This window comes from Diabrotica virgifera, chromosome 6 (assembly GCF_917563875.1).
Source record: "Diabrotica virgifera virgifera chromosome 6, PGI_DIABVI_V3a".
In the NCBI taxonomy this organism is placed as follows: Eukaryota; Metazoa; Arthropoda; class Insecta; order Coleoptera; family Chrysomelidae; genus Diabrotica; species Diabrotica virgifera.
The window spans coordinates 104,787,880-104,807,524 of record NC_065448.1 but is presented as its reverse complement, the minus strand read 5'-3'; the positions used below and the strand labels follow the sequence as shown (position 1 = coordinate 104,807,524).

The 19,645-nt window shown below is 32.9% G+C and overlaps 1 protein-coding gene across 3 annotated transcripts in view; it reads right to left on the bottom strand.

Annotated features, from left to right (window-relative positions):
• LOC126885908 (glycerol kinase-like) overlaps positions 1 to 19,645 on the bottom strand; it is a 208,334-nt gene that overhangs the window by 17,970 nt on the left and 170,719 nt on the right. For all 3 annotated transcript variants that reach the window (XM_050652703.1, XM_050652702.1, XM_050652701.1), the window contains 2 exons: positions 14,401 to 14,538; positions 12,511 to 12,597 (listed from right to left, as the gene is read on the bottom strand). In XM_050652703.1, coding sequence (XP_050508660.1) covers positions 12,511 to 12,597; positions 14,401 to 14,538 — 225 coding nt within the window. The remainder of the gene's footprint in view (positions 1 to 12,510; positions 12,598 to 14,400; positions 14,539 to 19,645) is intronic.

The following is a 19,645-nucleotide window of genomic DNA, read 5'->3' as shown; positions in this document are numbered from 1 at the left end:
CATATTCAAACAGTATCCAGACACAACCACAATTTTGACGAAAATTTTCATCTATGGGAATTGCATCGAGCTCTTGAACAAAGAAATAATACTTCTCCAGGTATAGACAATGTGTCACATTCGCTGTTGTACAACTTACCGATTACATAAAATTTCACTACTTAACATTTTTAAAGAATACCTGATAATTCCTATTAAAAAACCTGGAAAACCAGACCGTGATCCAAGTTCTTACCGACCTATCTCCTTGTCTTCATGTCTTTTAAAAACATTCGAAAGAATAATTAAAAATAGATTTGAACATTGGTTAGAACACGATGGTATACTTCCAAGATCCCAGTATGGTTTTCGCAAGTCTAGGTCCACTCAAGATGCAACTGCAGCTCTAGTTACGTCAATTCAGCTTAACTTTACAAGAAATAAGTCTACAGCAGCTGCGTTCCTTGACATTTCTGCTGCTTTTGATAATGTTAATTTAGACATTCTTTACAAAAAAATGTTGTATATTGGAATCCCTAGTTCATTTGCTCTCTTTTTAAAATCTTTATATTCCAATAGATTAACTTATTTAAAAATTAATAATGATGAATTTTCATATCCTCGATTAACTAATATTGGATTGCCACAGGGGAGTATTTTAAGCCCGCTTTTATACATCTTGTACAAGATGGATCTTGAAGTTAGTACACCTAACCATACAAAAATTCTTCAATATGCTGATGATGTTGTTTTATATACAGAAGGAAAATTGTTAAGTAGATGTGAGGATAATTTAAAAGTCGCATTAGAAATCGTAAATCAGTGCTATGAAGAAGTAGGATTATCAATTTCTGACACAAAAACTGAGGTGTGTTACTTTACAAAAAAGTATAGAGTTCCACAAGGCAATCTTAATGTTGGAAAATTTAATTTTCCTATTAAAAGCTGTGTTAAGTATCTTGGTACCTATCTAGACAGGAAATTGTCATGGAAAGATCACATTCATCATATTGTTAAAAAATCAGAAAATTCAATAAATATTTTAAGAGCTTTCTGTAAAACAAATTGGGGAGCAGACCCAAATATCGCTTTGATTTTTTACCGTAACATGATCAGGCCTATTTTCGACTATAACTGTCATTTATTTGGATCAGCGACCAATACACTTCTAAATAAACTTGAAATTCAAAAAAATAAATGTTTGAGATTATGCCTAGGTTATTTAAAATCCACTCCAGTCCAAATAATGGAAAATGAAGCAGTGGAACCTCCATTGCATTTACGCCGCCATGCCGCCAATTTCTCAGTGATAAATTTACAACTCGAATTCTGTCCAAAAAAATGTAAATATTTTCAAGATCTACATGAGCTATCAGTTTTAGACCTCACTCATAGGTACTGGAGAACTAAAAAATCTATACCTTTGGTAGAAAGTTATCTAAGTACAGTAAAGTACAGTGACGTTATCTATAAAAGGAAAATTCCGCCTTACTACAATGAAATGACAAAAACATTATTTTCTAACAAGGTTAAAACATGTTATTTAAACTCACATTTACCCCCAAATATGTTTGATATACTTATTAAAGAGAAATGGTCAAATTTTCACTGCATATTTACCGATGGGTCACAAGACGCAAATGGAACGGGGGGCTGTGCAGTGTTCCACGAAAATAAAAATTACCATCATCAATATAGCCTACCTATTGAATGCTCAATATACACAGCAGAAATGATAGTAGTAATGTTTGCTGTTCAGTATGTACTACTGAATCCAACTACAGTCCGTTCCACCTTGACTTTACAGTATAGGGAACATAGGCAATGCGTTATGAGTGTTTTTATCGCAGTGATGCCGATTTTATCAAAAATAATTTGTAATCGAACATTTGAGAGATTAAATTAAAACTATTTTATAAAGGCAATCTACAATTTTAGGATTCATATTCGTAATAACTATAGTATATCAAATAAACTTAAACGCATACGAATCCTAAAATTGTAGATTGTCTTTATAAAACAGTTTTAATTTAATCTATCTAATGTTCGGTTACAAATTCTTTTTGATAAAATCGGCCTCACCCAGCTAAAAACTCTAATAAGGACTGCATTGCCTATGTTCCCTATACTGTAAAGTCAAGGTGGGACGGACATTAGTAATTATGTTATATTTACTGACAGTAAAAGCGTGGTGGACAGATTGAGTAACATTCAAACAGTCAAACATATAAACCACATTGAATTGAATATTCTTAAAACTCTGTTTGGAACTATAAAATTGGGAGTAAGTGTAACAATTGCTTGGATTAAAGGCCATTCTGGAATAAAAGGCAATGAAATAGTTGACAATTTTGCTAAATCAGCTTATATGATCGGAGAAAAAATAAACAAAAATTTAATTCTAACTTCAGATATCGATACTTTTAGCAGAAAAAAACTTAAAAATAATTGGCAAATGTATTACAGAGAATGTAATACTGGCTCAAATTTTGCTCATTGTAACCCTAAGATATTCTCAGGAAGATGGCTTTACACAGAATATAATAGACAATGTATAAAGACCATTAATCGGCTAAGAGCCAATCATGCTCTTACGCCATCTTACATGCATAGAATCGGCTTGTCAGATACTCCTAATTGTACTTGTGGCAAAATCGGAGATCTAACACATGTTATATTAGAATGTGATTTACAAATAAATAATATAAACGACCTTTATAAGGAATTAATAAATTTAAAATGTTTTTTCCCAATAAACCTTAATACTTTAATATTTACAAATGATATGAAAATTCTTCATCTCATTTATAAACATGTTAAATTATGTAAATACAAGTTGTAAATGTAATATATACCTACTAACTAGGCATAATTTGTTAATGTGGTTTGAAAAAATAAAAAAAAAAGAAAAAAATATATAAAAAACACAGTAAAATAATAACAAAAAAAAATTAAAAAAACTAAAAAAAATGCAACAAAAATAAAAAAGAAAAGAAAAATACAAAAAAGGAAGTAAAAAAAAGTGTTTAGAATAAATTAAAATATATATTAAAAACACAGTAAAATAATAAAAAAAAAACAATAAAAAAAAGCAACACCATGTACCTACGTATGTATCTAAAAATAATATTGTAGTATGTACTTATGTTATGAAATAAGAAATTTATGACTATGAATCTGCAATCAATCACAAACAAGTCTGGCTAATTGGCTCTGCCAAAGCCATTTTTCAAAAAAAAAAGACTTTTCTTAAAAAAGATTGGTTAATTTCAGCTCTTAATGTTGTTAATTAACGTAACAGTGATTAAAAAAAAAGGGGACCATCTCAGCCCCCAAGGCTGGTAGGACTTTTATTTTTTTTAAGTTGTGTATTTTAATCAGCTTTCCGTATTTTTTATTGCCATTTAATTTGATCTAATTTCCACGGAGTTATTGTAATTGTTTATAGGCTTAAAAGTGCTATTTATTAACAAATAATTTTGAGTACATAAATGTAATTGTTTTTATATTTTTTTTTCATAGGCTATTAGTATACATCTTAACGAAGGAAATAAGCCCCAGATTATTGAAATCCATTCAGCCAAATTAACTGGACCAGCCTCAGAAATAAGCTCCTTTTTCAAAAAATTTACTCCTAATACTAAAACAAATATTATATCCTTATAAACAAATTCAATAGAAACTATTTAACAGATCTGGACCATTTTTTGCACACCATTTAAACACCATAATACCCTCAAGTTTAGATACATTTAAACAAATTTTAATGAACAATAAACTTTTTATTAACAATATTCAAAAACAGCGATTTTGTCGTCAGTTGTGCAATAACTTTTTTGTTTATTAACCGATTTTCATTTAGCTTATCCATTCGATGTATCTTCTTTGCCTGAAAAAGTTACCTGTGGACTTCAAAGCTCTATATAGACAAGTTTTTAAGTTATGAGCAAAAACTAAGTTTGAAGTTTTTGCTGTTAATTTAAAAATAGTTCCACTAAAAAATTGATGAATCCCTAGATGGTAGTATTTTTATATCTCATACTACACATTTCAACTGTCAAACCCCGTCCTTTCAGTTATGTCGAGTAAAAACCTAACTTGATTGGCCTATATTGATTTGTATGAGACTGATTCCAACATCTAACTGCAGTTGCTGTCCTGCAGAACGTCAGTTGCTAATAATTATATAAATTAATAGTGCAAACTAAATACGTATGTCATGGTAACAACTGTAACTGCCGTCTGAAGTTGCCGTCTGCAGTCGTTGTCGGAATCGTACCTAAAGCCGGATTTATGTTACAACGGGCACGTGGACGGGACGGGGCACGTTGAAGGATCGTCCGATATGAAAAGTATTGGTTGATTTATCTTACGACGGAACGGGGCGAGACCGGGAAGTGCGATTTCTATTGTTCTGAGCGCCGTGCCGTCCACGTCCCGGTGTAACATAAATCAGCCTTTATATAGCAAAAACCAATCTTTTGGTTTATTTAAAGTCGCTGAGAATCAAAAATCATTCGATATTTTAATTCCCTTGCTATTGGCCTAAAACTGAATCATACGATATCACTCAGGCGTTGGCATAGCGAGTGGGAGAATTTTTGCCTGGGAATAGATCTTTGATAGTGAAAATTCCCGAGTCATTCCAGTTTTACCATCTTGTGGAATCAGTCGAATTCCAATTATGAGGCCGCTGTTAGTTTGGCGTGTGCCGGAAGTACCATACCGGCACAAGTAAAATTTGATTGTTTGAGTTCACCTTTGTCGATATAAGTTTCTTTGGCAGTTGTAATTGTTTGGATAGTAAAGCAGTCGATTGACGAGATGTTCTTCAAGATTTACAGTATTCAGAATAAATAGTGTTTTTGTGGTTTATGGAGTTTTGTTAAAAACAGGATATTGATAAGTTTTTTAATTTTTTGACGTTTATGAATCCTGCGCCAAGAAATAAATAACTAAGCTGAAATTTTGTTAACGTGCTGTTTTTTAACTGTACAACCGTCAGTGTTCAACCATTAGTATCCAGTGTACTGTCAGTGTTTTTGTTTTAAAGGGGCACATCAAGTAATTTTTTACGTATCACAGTTGTTTTCTTTGTACAACACTAAAAACTTCATCAAATAATAATGTTTTAAAAATAAAAATGTATACCATTTTAATTCAGTTGCAATGCGAAGGCAAAACAATCTTATTTTACACTTAGAATACGGAGCGCAGTCCAGCACTCTGAATCGACGATTTTCGACTCTTATTGGAGTCTCATCGGAGAGACGTAGGCCTGCTACTCCATACTCTAAGTAACCAACAACGAGAGTTTATCCCCCACACCGCAACTGACGTGAATGGATTAGGTGACTAGCGTCATCTGGCAATTGAAAGGTAAAGTTTTCAATCCTAATAGCGACATTAATAATATTGAAAAATATTAAAAATATTACTACAAGATTTTTAAATTGAAAACTTATTGGTCCATTTCCCTGGTGACACCTCCAAGGCTTCTACAATATGCAAGCCAAATGGATGCTGCAGTGAAGACAAAAGGGAAGGAATTCTACACTATGCAATTCACAACCACCGTCTGCAGATTGGTAAAGTTTCAACGGAAAATGGACCTAGTTACTCTATAGGAGTAATACTAATATAAAAATAAAAATGTATACCATTTTTATTCAGTTGCAATGCGAAGGTAAAACGATCTTATTTTTCACTTAGAATACGAAGACGTAGGCAGCAGGCCTACGTCTATCCGATGAGACTCCAATAAGAGTCGAAAATCGTCGATTCAGAGTGCTGGACTGCGCTCCGTATTCTAAGTGAAAAATAAGATTGTTTTGTCTTCGCATTGCAACTGAATAAAAATGGTATATATTTTTATTTTTATATTAGTATTACTCCTATAGAGTAACTAGGCCCATTTTCCGTTGGAACTTTACCAAGCTGCAGACGGGGGTTGTGAATTGCATAGAGTAGAATTCCTTCCCTTTTGTCTTCACTGCAGCATCCATTTGGCTTGCATTTTGTAGAAGACTTGGAGGTGTCACCAGGAAAAATGGACCAATAAGTTTTCAATTTAAAAATCTTTTAGTAATATTCTTAATATTTTTCAATATTATTAATGTCGCTATTAGGATTGAAAACTTTACCTTTAAATAATGTTTTCTTTGTTTGCAACATTTGGAATTGGGACAGATTTGTAAATTCTCGAAAATGTAAAACTAAAAATTTGTTTTAGCCAATAATAAATATGGTTTGTAACGTAAGCAACAGTTCTGTACTGTTTATTATTTTTTTGATCATCTCCTTTTCTTTTGGACACCAAAAGAGTAAGACTAAATAAGGTAGGTGTGATTGCTACTTGTTATTTGCTATTAATTAACTTATATTTGTATTTTGATTTTAAGAGTTATATTTGTCTCTCTAAGAAAAGACAAAGTGGCGCACTCTTAGGTAAATTGTTTTTAATTTTTTTTTATCTGGTAGCTATTATCTCCTTATTTTTTCTTTTCCCTATTTCTTATCTATTTCTGAGCTACTAACAAAGATCCAAATAACCCACATCTCTTCCGATTCTGAGCAATGCGGCCTTTGTTCATCTTTGTGTGTGCTACAGTCTAGACTATGAGATCTGAAACACACAGAATACCGTATTCTGTAGATATTCAAACTGCAAATTTTAGCATCACAGATGCGGAGATGCACATCTCCGTTTTATAAACGGTGCGCGAACTCATTACGCAGAACGCCAAGAGCCCCTTGGTAGCTGACATAAGGTATACTACATATACGCTGTCTACTCAGTTTTGTTCCTAACGCTGATGATATAGTATCAACTGGATTTCTTTTCGACAATTTATTCTAGTACATATGTCCAATGTGACTGATCAAGTTGGTATTATAATTGTGCTTACAAAATAATATCGTAACATGGACTCGCGAAAGTATAGAAATTCGCCTCCTTTTATATGTGGCAAACATACAGTGTTAAAGCAACAACTCAATATAACAGACTTAGCAAAGGAAGCATATTTTGCATACTTTGGACCAAAACTTGATGATCAAGACAAAGTTTGGGCTTCTCATAAAGTTTTAAAAAAATGTGTGGAGGGTTTTAGAAACTGGTTTAAGGGTAAAAAGAAAAGTTTCCGCTTTGGGTTACTGTTAGTTCTTCTCGTGTGATGTCAAAAGGTTCAACTCAAAATCAAAACATTTCATATCCAAATCTTCCTTTTGTTAGTTATTATTTATTATCAAGTATTTGGTCTTTTTTACATTCATTTTTAGTCCTTATTCTTCGCAGAAACTGTTTGTATTGTTTAGTAGTAATTGGAGTTTTTCAGCAGAGCTTGCCATAATCACGGTGTCATCTGCATATCTTATATTGTTAATAGATCTTCCGTTAATTATTATTCCTTCACTTTCAGAGAGTAATGCTTCCTCAAAAATGACTTCACTATACACATTAAATAGTAGGAAGGATAGGATGTTACAATTAGAAGTATCATTTTCTTGGTTCATATATCGTGAAAAGTGTATTATGCCTGACTTCACCAAAGAAGGAAATCTGATTTATTGTAGTAACATTAAAGTTTTGATGGTTCAATTCAAAATCCAGGGCAAATCCACTCAATGACGTTTCCTTATCAACTCATCGAAGTACAGTTTAAAAATAGTTTTATTCCATAATGACGGTATATATGCTTCTATTACATGCTGTTTTTGGAAGAGAATTATGAGAACTTGCAATGATCCTTCAAAAACTCCAATATGAAGATGACGGTTGGCAAATGTGCGGTGATTTGAAGATTTTGTGTATACTACTTGTGCAACAAGCTAGTTACACCAAGTTTTTGATTTTCACGTCTATAGGACAATCAAGAACGAAACAAATCATTGATGAATAAAGAGTCGGAGCAAAGGACGCTAAGGGTTGAACAATACAATGTTCTGCACGAAAACTTTGTATCAACCGAAAAAAATTCGCCTTCCTCCCCTTCATATAAAGCTAGTCGTTATGAAACAGTTTATAAAATCTATCCCAAAAGACGGAGAATATTTCAAATACTACTTCCAATAAATACCATCAAAAGAATGCGAAAGTCATTTCAAGACTGACAGAATTTTCCTAAAATTGTTTCTTTATTTTGAGGTTCCGTAAATTTTCCCTGACAAAAGTCAAAGTTTTCAACCTAATAAAAATATTCAAATTATTTAAAAATATCCAAAATATTTCTAAAAGATATTTAATTGAAAACTTATTGGACCATTTTCCTGGTAACAACTCCATGGCTTCTAACAACTGCAAGCCAGAAGGTTGCGCTCTCTGTACTAAGTGAAAAATAAGACAGTTTTGCCTTCGCATTGCAACTGAATAAAAATTGTGTACATTTTTATCTCCCTGACAAATTTTATATGGAATGTCCCGCTATTCTGCCGTCCTTAGCCAAAACGCCGTATCTGCAGAGAGATCACATTTGAGTAAAATCAGATTTTGTTTAAATATCTAGTCGGTTTGTTTTCTACTTTATACAGGGTGTTTCATTAATAATTGTCCATATAGTAACTGGAGAAACCTTAGCACAAAATACGAAGATCTAACCTAAAACACTTTAATAAAATGTGGTTCCTTACTGAGTTACAGGGTGTTTTATCTAAAAATTTAAAAACTATTTTTGCTCAGCATTTTAAAACTATCCGACGTATACTTTTTATATTTGGCAGAAAGTGCGACTACTAGACACTTTACTAAATTGTGATAAACAAACGTTTCCAGCTACTACCAGAGGCGTACGACAGGGGATGGTGAATGGTTGACTCTTCTCAAATTCTACGCCACTGGAGGAATTACTATTTTAGTGCCATTTTTAGATTCTACAATACTTTCTACGTAAATAATATACTCTTCATCGGTAACGATAAAGTCATTAGTTTTCGAGATATTTGAAGTTAAATATGAAACGGCACAGTTATTTTGATTAATTTATGATATGATTCATATGATTAAAATTTAAAAATTATTTGTACCCAGTACTTTAAAAGTATTTGGCGTATCCTTATCATACTTGGCAGAACGTGTAGGTACTGTACACCTTATTAAATTAAGATAAATAAACGTTTCTAGCTACTACCAGAGGCGTACGACAGGGGATAGTGGCTGGTTGACCCTTCCCAAATTCTACGCCACTGACGAAATTGCTATTTTAGTGTAATTTTTTGATTTTGCAATACTTTTTATGTAAATAATATACTCTTCATTCGTAACGATAAAATGATTAGTTTTCGAGATATTTGAAATTAAAAATGAAGCGACACAATACTCTGGTCAAAATAACCGTGTCGTTTCATTTTTAACTTCAAATATCTCGAAAACTAATGGCTTTATCGTTACAAATGAAGAGTATATTATTTTCATAGAAAGTATTGGAGAATCCAAAAATTGAACTAAAATAGCAATTTCGCCAGTGGCGTAGAATTTGGAAAGGGTCAACCATTCACTTTCCCCCGTTGTACGCCTCTGGTAATAGCCATAAACGTTTGTTTAACATAATTTAGTAGTTTGTATAGTATCTATACTTCCTACCAAGTATGAAAATTATACGTAGAACAGTTTTAAAATGCTGAGCAAAAATAATTTTTAAATTTCTAGATAAAACACCCTGTAACTCAGTAAGGAACCACATTTTATTTAAGTGTTTTAGGTTAAATGTTCGTATTTTGTGCTAAGGTTTCTCCAGTTACTATATGGACAATTATTAATGAAACACCCTGTATACATAATAAATATCATAGAATTCATATTTATACATAACATTGGCAAAATATATCTTATTTACTCTAAAAGCTCATATTACTGCGTTCTTTCTAAGTATACTACATAAATTAACTTCTTCATGCTTAAGAAGAATGCAGTACTGCGTTTGCGCTAAGCATTTTCTTATTTTATAATACAGTAGACTCTCTCTATAACGAATACGGTTATTACGAGGTTTCGCTTATAACGAGCTACACTAGATGTCCCAAGAAATTCCTATTGAACTGAACACCTCTATAACGAGGTATATTTGGATATAACGAGGAAAAATGAAATCGTAAAATATGTATCATTATTATTCGTTATCTATTTTAGCGCTGTAATAGCTATAAGTAAATACCCCAACTACCTGTTTACATAAATCCCCAACATCTGTGCGGTTATCGAGGGTAGTGCTGTAATAAAATCCACCGCCTACCTATAATAAACTTCTTCCTGTTCTGTTTATCTATTGACCGATACTGAATATTGTAAAAAATTTATAATTTATGATGGCGAAGCCTTTTTGTCGAGGAAACAATATTTAGTATCTTTGGCTTCACTATAGAAAGTTAATATTTTAGAAAACTATATAAGTATTCATATGTATGCACAATATTATTATTATTTTTGTCTGATATACGAGCTCCGCGTATAACGAGCTAATTAGTCTGCCATTTCAGTTCTCGTTATAGAGGGAGTCTACTGTATAATAATTACAATATAATTATGAAAAAGGAGAATAAAAAACATCTTTTATAAAAGTGTGTCATGAAAATGGACAAAAAAAGTGCTGGAAATAATTTTGAAATGAATAAGAATGCCGCTAAGGGGCGTTTCTTGCATTTTAAAATTAAAAACATTCCAGAAACGATTAACATTTACGATGAAGTTTATTTTTAATTATTAATTATTAGACATTGATTTAACTATGTACTTTTGTAACACGTTTTTTATTTGGAAGTTCTACGACCTACTGCGACCAAAATACTTCGTACCAAAATTCGTATTTCGAACAAACTTTATAAAATTTGCGCTGTTTAAAAATGCCTGATGTAACGTAATAATAGAATCTCGCATCAACAACAATATACATACACATAAGAAACTCCGCTATACCTCAGGAAACTTCACATTTAATGGAAGTATTTGCCTCACTTAGTAGTACCGCATTGTTTTTAGAACCACACATTATTTCTTGATCACCAACAACTTAAACATATGTGTTTAGATTTTCTGTTGATAAAGAAATAGCGTTCTGCAGTATTAACTTTGTTCTATTTGACATATATTTAAAAAATTATATCATAAACAACCGTTCTCGTTGAAAAATGACTAGAAACTAACCTTATTAAAAATTTTACACATGCTGTTCAAATGCTTAGGCGGAACGCAGCATCTAGTGCCTGCTTAGGATAAACGCGGCAAGTGACCTTTAAACACGGCGTTTTGTCTAAGTATTTTTCAGATAACGCATTTATTCTAAGTATGGATGAACATTTTTGCAGATACGGCATAAAATGCGTTGTGTTTAATGTATTTTGGCTCAACTTACGTCATTTTTAGTAATAGGTCTGGATCCCGCGTATGAAAAAAAAGTTTATTAATAGCAAGCTGAAAATTTGTTAATAGCTTAAGGGTGTCTAGTCGGATAAACTTTAATATATGGGAACACTGAAACAGGGGCAGTTTTAATTGTGATACAGGTTAAAAATTTGGAACGGTCACACCACGAAAACGGCACATTTATTTTGTCCGACAGAACAGACTTAAACTCTCCGAACAGAGATTAAACTCTCATGCAAAAATCAGACTGCTATTTATCACCTGTCATAATTCCTGTCATTTGACATATTCTACATGTTCCACTCATTAAAACGCCCATTTGGTGATAAATAGCAGTCTGATTTTTACATGACAGTTTAATCTCTGTTCGAAGAGTTTAAGTCTGTTCTGTCGGACAAAATACATGTGCCGTTTTCGTGGTCTGACCGTTCCAAATTTTTAACCTGTTCCACATTTAAAACTTCCCCTGTTCCAGTGTTCCCATACATCAAAGTTTGTTCGACTAGACACCATTAAGCTAATAACAAATTTTCAGCTTGCTATTAATCAACTTTTTTTTCATACGCGGGATCCAGGCCTATAAGCAAATAAGATAGGTATGCACATTTGGGTTAGAAACATGTATAAATCTAATTTTTTCAGATTTTTGCAGATACGGCGTTTTCGCAAAGCACGGCAGTATTGCTCCAGCAGTTGTCTGCTATCATTGTTGTGATCCATTTTCCTAGATATCTCCTCTCCATCTTAATGATATCTTGACGGTAACGTTCTCCTTATTCTTTACTTACAGTCTCAGAAGGTAATTTGAATTAAAAAATAAATGTTTAAAATATTAAACATAACTTCTGAGTAATACCATTGGAAAAAACAGATACCCAATTTATAAAAAAGTATGGCGTACTACGACAAAACGAACGTTATTTTTAGATCCAGTGCATCACAAATCATATAAAGTCTAAATTATCAAATCACATTTTCAATAAAACTTTTTTGCAGACCTGTGATATTAAATACATCTACTAAATGATACAAACTAATAAGACGATACTTTCAAATTAAGTAACGATGTTCTGCTCCCTGTGAAACAACTTTGGTGTTTTATGGTATCTTTAATTAAGTTATCGAGCGTTCTTACAACCGTTTGCAAGTTTTTTTTATAGTAAAATAACGAAACTCACTTAAATCACCATTTGACTCAGCAGGTTTTGCCCATCCTAAACTTCTAGCAATAGCCATTTTCCATCTTGAGTACTTTATATCTCTTACTAAAAACAAGAAAATGTATTTTAGAAATGCACATTAAAGGCAATATTATATGGTAAAAAGTGACTCGACAACAAAATTTTTTAAGGTAATGCATTTTGATTTGAAAAGAGTCACCAAATCTGAAAGAACCCCGCAACATTCATGAAAAAAAGTGGCCCGGTCAAATTTAATGAAAGTTCGCTCAATGATAGTTCTCAGTGCGTAGTTTAAAAAAGTCCAGAAGACCTAGGTCTAAAAAACTATTATTCTGAAGCTACAGTCTTCTGAAGTTATTGGATTCGGCTGCTCGATTTATTAATTTTGAACCGTGTTCCCTAGTATATCCCCTATTCCTGACCGAATTCTCCTATTCCTCTCGTAGATCCGCCACTGTTCAGTAGTTTTCTTAAGGTTCAAAACAAACGGACCACGCTGCAGCACTACATTGTGGATCCACATAGTAGTTTCCGATGATTAGCCGTGGGTTCATAAGTGGATGGTACGTTTGATTTACATAAGAATTTACGGCTAATCATCGGAAACTACTTTGTGGATCCACAGCGTAGCGCTACAGCGTGGTCTGTTTGTTTTGAACCTAAGATAAGACGGAACTGCAGCTGTGCTGGTATTGGATAGGTGTGAAGCATTCATGAAAACATAATAATTCTTATATCGATCTAGCAGCACATTTTCTATCGCAGTTCTTCAATTTTCTGAGGACTTTTCGGAGGTTTTCTGAAGACTAAAATACGATGCATCTATTTTTGACCACGAATTCATATGCAACACGCAAATATGCATGAAGAAAATGAGTCTTTTCTTTAAATAATAAATATTTTCGTTCACTTTACCGTGAATTAGTGCACTTAAAGTAAAACGAGCATCTGAATCCAATAATTTCAGAAGGTTGTAGCTTCAAAATAATAGTTTTTCAGACATAGGTCCCATGGACTCTTTTAATCTATGCAATGAAAGCTACCATTGACTGAACTTTCGTTTTTGACCGGGGCCACTTTTGCATAAGGAGTCTTGCGAAGTCCTTTCTAAGTGAACTAACGATCTACATATTTAACAATTCCATTGCTGTAAGTACAGTGGAACCCCGATAAGTCGGCCCCCGATAACCCGGAAGTCCGGCTAACCCGGACCGATTTTCATCAGATAAACATTTTGACTTTCAGTACATATTTTGTATTTTGACAACGACACCCGATCTGGGCGTCGAAATGTTAATACAATTATTTTTTCAACTTAATTGTGGCTTATTTCCCATCAAAATAGTTAATTATCAGATAAACATTTTAACAATAAAAATGTATGTATGTAATATAATATTTGAGAGATAATGTGTATTTGTGTAATGTGAATTATACGATAGTAAAAATGACTCATGGCACACGCCGGCAGAAACAACAGGCACCTGTCTGTACTATTCCTTTATTTTTTATTTCAAACTGTGTTAGCATTGTTTAAGAAAGACTATTTAAAAAATTATTTTTAATCAATGGTCTTAGTTTTCACTGTTCTTAATACATAATAACAAAACATAGTTCCGATTGTGACTGTATGAATACAGTATTGTATTGTTCGCTTCCGTTTGCTTAGGTTTGTGTTTGCGTGTTTTTAGTAATTTAGATGTGTAGGTACTGTGCATATTTATATTATATTTCATGTTATTTCAATTCTAACGGAGTTTATCTGTAAGTATACCGTATTTTATTAATTTTTACCATATTCTCCGGCTAACCCGGATTTTCGATAACCCGGATCGGCCGCGGTCCCGATTAATCCGAGTTATCCAGGTTCCACTGTAATATACTTACAATTTTCTGATATTTGCGGTGTGAAATTATCACAAGGCACTGGAAGTATTTTGTCAATTTGCCACACTTCGACTCCTTCTGCTATACCCGCCGCTATTGCAGCTCCTAATGATGTTGTTTCAGTCATTGTTGGTCTCACTAAAACAGTTAAATGCGTAACGAACTATTACATATCATACATAATATATTTTAATCCAACAATGATCTTATTATTATTTCGACACTCATAATCCCGTATTAACTTATGAACTAACGAGTCACTAGAAGAGGATAAACACTAGTTTACACACTAAATCTTCTTGAGGTATAAATAGAATAGAAATATGCTTTATTGTCATTGAAAATTGTACACTCTTATAGACAAAGTTTAAATCGTCAATATAAATAAATTGCATGATCTACCTTAGGATCTAATAAGTTTAATAAGTTTCAGTTTAAGTTGCTACATATGACACCCAAATATAGATAATAATACTACTTGTATATAAGGGTACTGTAATTTCTTAGTTTATGGTCTTTCAGATCGATAGGCTTTTGTCATTTTATGGAACTTGGGGAAAGATGTTGCGTTATGGTAGGGGAGCCCAAGCGGGGATTTTTGCGGTTACTCGAGCGCGTCAGATTAGCATATGGGGAGAAATCTGATACCCTGCAGTTGTACCTCTACCATAAATATATTGGCTCTTAACACAGGGGCGTTCGTTAAGGGGGGCCCGAAAAAAAAATCCATCCTTAAAAAAACTCGAAATTGTCAAATTAAGATAAGGTAAGTTAAGTACATGCAAAAGAGTGTATATTTCAAAAAATTTACGATTTGAGCCGGGCGTAAGGAAATGGGTGAGTCCCAAAGTTTCACAAGGAAAAAGCGAATATTTCGCGAAATGAATGACAGATCGAAAAACTAAAAAATATGTGCTCAATATTTTTTAAAATTCTATCGAATGATACCAAACACGTCTTCCCACGGAGAGGGGTGGGGGGTAAATTTAATATTTTAAATACGAATCCGCGATATTTCGCGAAATGAACATCAGATCGAAAAACTGTAAAATACACTTATTCAATATTTTTGAAAAATCTATCGAATGGCACCAAACACGACCCCACGGAGGTGGGGTGGGGGATTACTTTAAAATCTTAAATAGGAGCGAGCCCCCATTTTTATTGCAGATTTGAATTCCTTACGTAAAAATAATTAACTTTTATTCGAAACATTTTTTCGAATTATGGATAGATGGCGTTATAATCGGAAAAAACGATTGTTGGAAATGGAAAATTCAATTAAAAAATGGCAAGCGCCCACTAAAACGGAAAACTTTACTTAACTTTTTTTGGTTTTAGGACCTACTCTTCACAACCCAATAGATCCCCATAACGCTCGAGTGACTGCACATTTAGCATACTTTGCTCCCCTACTATTAGCAGTGTTTAATCTTAAACATTCAATTTTCATATTCGATATTAAACAATCTTTTTATCACCCCGTATATCACACTATCACACTAACGCAATTGTTATTATATTGCAAACATGTGTGGGCTATTTAATTAGTTTAATTATTGTAAATCATAAACAATATTTTTGACTAGGACACACTAATTGTGCTGACTAAATAAAATCCTTTGTTAATTAGACGCGTGGGCTGCCCCCAATACTAGGGCAGCTAAGAAAGAGCATACATTAGAATCATTCCTTCGAATCAGTTCAACCAGTCAAGATGTGCTTTTAAATACATTCCTTCGATTCACTTCAAACAATTAACATGCAGCACCATCAATGATTCTCAGTTCAACCATCATACGAAGCGGTCAGTAAAGTATCGTCATTAGGTCTCCCGGGAAGTTAGTGTCATTAACAGAAATAAATTATCATCTTGAATTTGGTGTTTCACTTAAAGGCGATAGATTCTGCAGCTGAGCTCGAAGATTATACAGCAGATTTAATTTGTAGAGGGAGATAGTTGTTTTTTGCTGAATATAATATAATATAGGTTGGTGCTGATACAGTTCTTCCACTCTATCTTCGCCCATGCATAAAATTTATCACGAATTACTTTTTATACTACTCTGCGTTCCGCAGTCATTTTGCAGTGTGGGCAGCATATCCCAATATAAAATTTATGGAACCTTGCAGCTCGGTGTTGCCGGTTTTAAGCAGACGAACTTAAAGTCCGTCTAAATAGAATATTCCAGAAGTCCAAAACATGTTGATTTGAAAATCTGTGGGTTTTATTATTTTTAAATAATTCATAGATAGGTACTATGAAACATATTTATACGATATTAAAGATATATCATTTGAATATTAATTATAATTAGCCTGTGATTAATATTATATTTAATAGTTATTTATGATATAAGTGTCAAAAGTACAATTTTAAGGCACGCATGTTAAAGTTTGCAGAATGAGCGAAGCGAATTCTGCAATTCACATGAGTGCCTTAAAAATGTATTTTTAACACGTGTACTTTGTACGCACGTAAGAAGTTATACTTCTATTATATGATTTCAACGAAATAAATATACTTTCAACAGGATATTTGTATTTACAGATTAAACTAATTTTTACTTACTACTTTCCAAAAATTTTTATTAAAACAATACTAAAAATAAAAAAAGTTAGATAATACACGGATTCGAACCTGGGACCTCTCGATCTCCGGTCGAACGCGCTACCACCGAGCTAAACTCCCTTTGCTTTGACAGCCTACAAGATTTCTCATACATACTGACAAATTTAATAGACTTAGGTCCGGTTTCACCAACAACAAATAAATCAATGAATAGTTATCCGTCGAATAAAATTTTTTAGACGTTTAAGTTTATATTTTGTTCCAATATAATTTTCATAATTTAAAGTTAAACTGGCGAATTTACTTTCTTCTAAATATTTACAGCCAGAATAACTTGCAAATTTACTAGAAGAGTAAGTATTTTTTTGACAAATACATAACATAAGTCTTATTTGGCGTTAGTAAAATGAAGAAATGTCAGTTTATTCATTGAATAACTTTAATAATAGAATAAACTACTATTTGTCGTTGGTGAAAACGGCTACAAGTGAGGTATAAAAATACTTTAAAATTTATTTAATATAAATATTAATATCTCTTGGTAACACTATTCTTCATAAGAGTCTGTACTGAAAGGTGAGCGTGGAACGCAGTATAGGTATCTTTTTTAGTCATAGAAACTAGTAGCGCAAAATTAAGCCGCTTGTCCATAGAAACCAAAATAAGTTAAACAAGGATAAACAATACGAGTCTTTGATACGAATTTTGACGTTTATCATTTTCAGTTACAACGACATTAGCGCATGTGTTGTGTTTATTGGAATTTATAACTTATTTTAGTTATAAACTAAAAGTCAAACAATTATTAGGAATGTACGTCATAGATTTGATGATATCATATCCCACCGGTACAAACTTGACGGATAGCAAATTAAACAAATTTTTCCACATATATTAGTTTTTTCGCTACCGTCAAGTTTAACAGGAAAGCGCTGTTGCCAAATAAAAAACATATTTATTTACCAAAGCAGCAACGGGCTACACTGTTTCTTCTTTGTCTTTAAGAGTGTGAAACAAACATATTATGTACTATAAGTGTCAAACTGGCATTGTCCTATAGAAGGTTATGTAAGATTTTTGTTTGTTTATTGTTTTTCTTCTTTTTTATGGCCTTTGGGAGTTGTGCCAGCTAGCAACATTTCTTGAAATTAACGCCTAACTAAACCTACCATACAACAAAACTATTACGAACCTAATCGACTAATCAATAGTAGGGGAGGAAAGCATGCTAAATTTGCAGTTACTCGAGCGCTATGGGGACCTATTAGGTTGTGAAGATTAGGTCCTAAAACCAAAAAAAAATAAGTAAAGTTTTTTATTTTAGTGGGGACTTTCCATTTCCAACAATCGTTTTTTCTGATTATAGCGCCATCTATCCATACTTCGAAAAAATGTCTCGAATAAAAGTGACTTATTTTTACGTAAGGAATCCAAATCTTTAATAAAAAATGGGGGCTCCCATTTAATATTTTAAAGTCACCCCCACCCCACCTCCGTGAGGGTCGTGTTTGGTGTCATTCGATAGATTTTTCAAATATATTGAATACTTGTATTTCGCAGTTTTTCGATCTGATGTTTATTTCGCGAAATATCGCGGGTTTCCTATTTAAAATTTTAAATTTACCCTCCAATCTTTCCGTGGGGGTCGTGTTTGGTATCATTCGGTAGATTGTTAAAAAATATTGAACACGTATTTTTTAGTTTTTGGAGCTGACGTTTATTTCTTGAAATATTCGCTTTTTTCTTGTAAAACTTTGTAACTCTCCCATTTCCTAACGTCCAGCTCAAACCGTCAGATTTTTGAAATATACACTGTTCTGTATGTACTTAACTAACCTTGTCTTAATCTGATGATTTCGAGTTTTTCTATTGATAAATTTTTTTTTTCGGAACCCCCGTAACGAACTCCCCTGGATTAAGATCCAATATATGTAGGGGTACATTTACAGGGTACAAGGTTTCTCCCCATGTCATAATCTGACGCGCTCAAGTAACTGCAAAGATCCCCGCTTTTAGGGATCTTAACCCTCTTTAACCTCTGAGACTGTAGCTTACCGGGGCATTCCGAAAAATTATGTAGCTTGAAGGATGTTTTATATTTAGTGTATCATGCCTGTGACCTAATAACATTGTTTAAGTGGATTTTTATGATTGTTTAATTTGTTATGCCACAAGATTTGGGCTACCGGTTTCAAGGCTTAGAATGTATGTTCCATCATCAGGCCCCAGTATAAAAGTATTTATTTAACAAAAACTACAAGCTAAAAACAACATGAAACAAACAAACAACTAAATCAAAACTAAAATTAGCAAACAACTAATACAATAATTAAGTGAGATATTATCAAAACAAATTAATTGAGATATTGACAGGTTAATTTATTATTGAATATGACAAAGGCTGTATTTCCGGTTTCGCTTTCATGTTTCATCCTTTTCATTAATTCTTTCCTCTAGTTAAGGTCCTCATTGGTATATTTTTCCTCCATACACACCCCTTGATCAATACCTTGAACTGCTTTTCTTTGCCTTTTCCAGTTCACTTTCAGCTCTTTGTAGCTACCTTTTTATACCTTCTCAATTTCCTTAACATTTTAAATGTTCACTGCCGAGTATTCCAGTTGTTTTCCTTTTACAAATTTTTTTGACAGTGGTGAGTGCTTGTGATTGCCC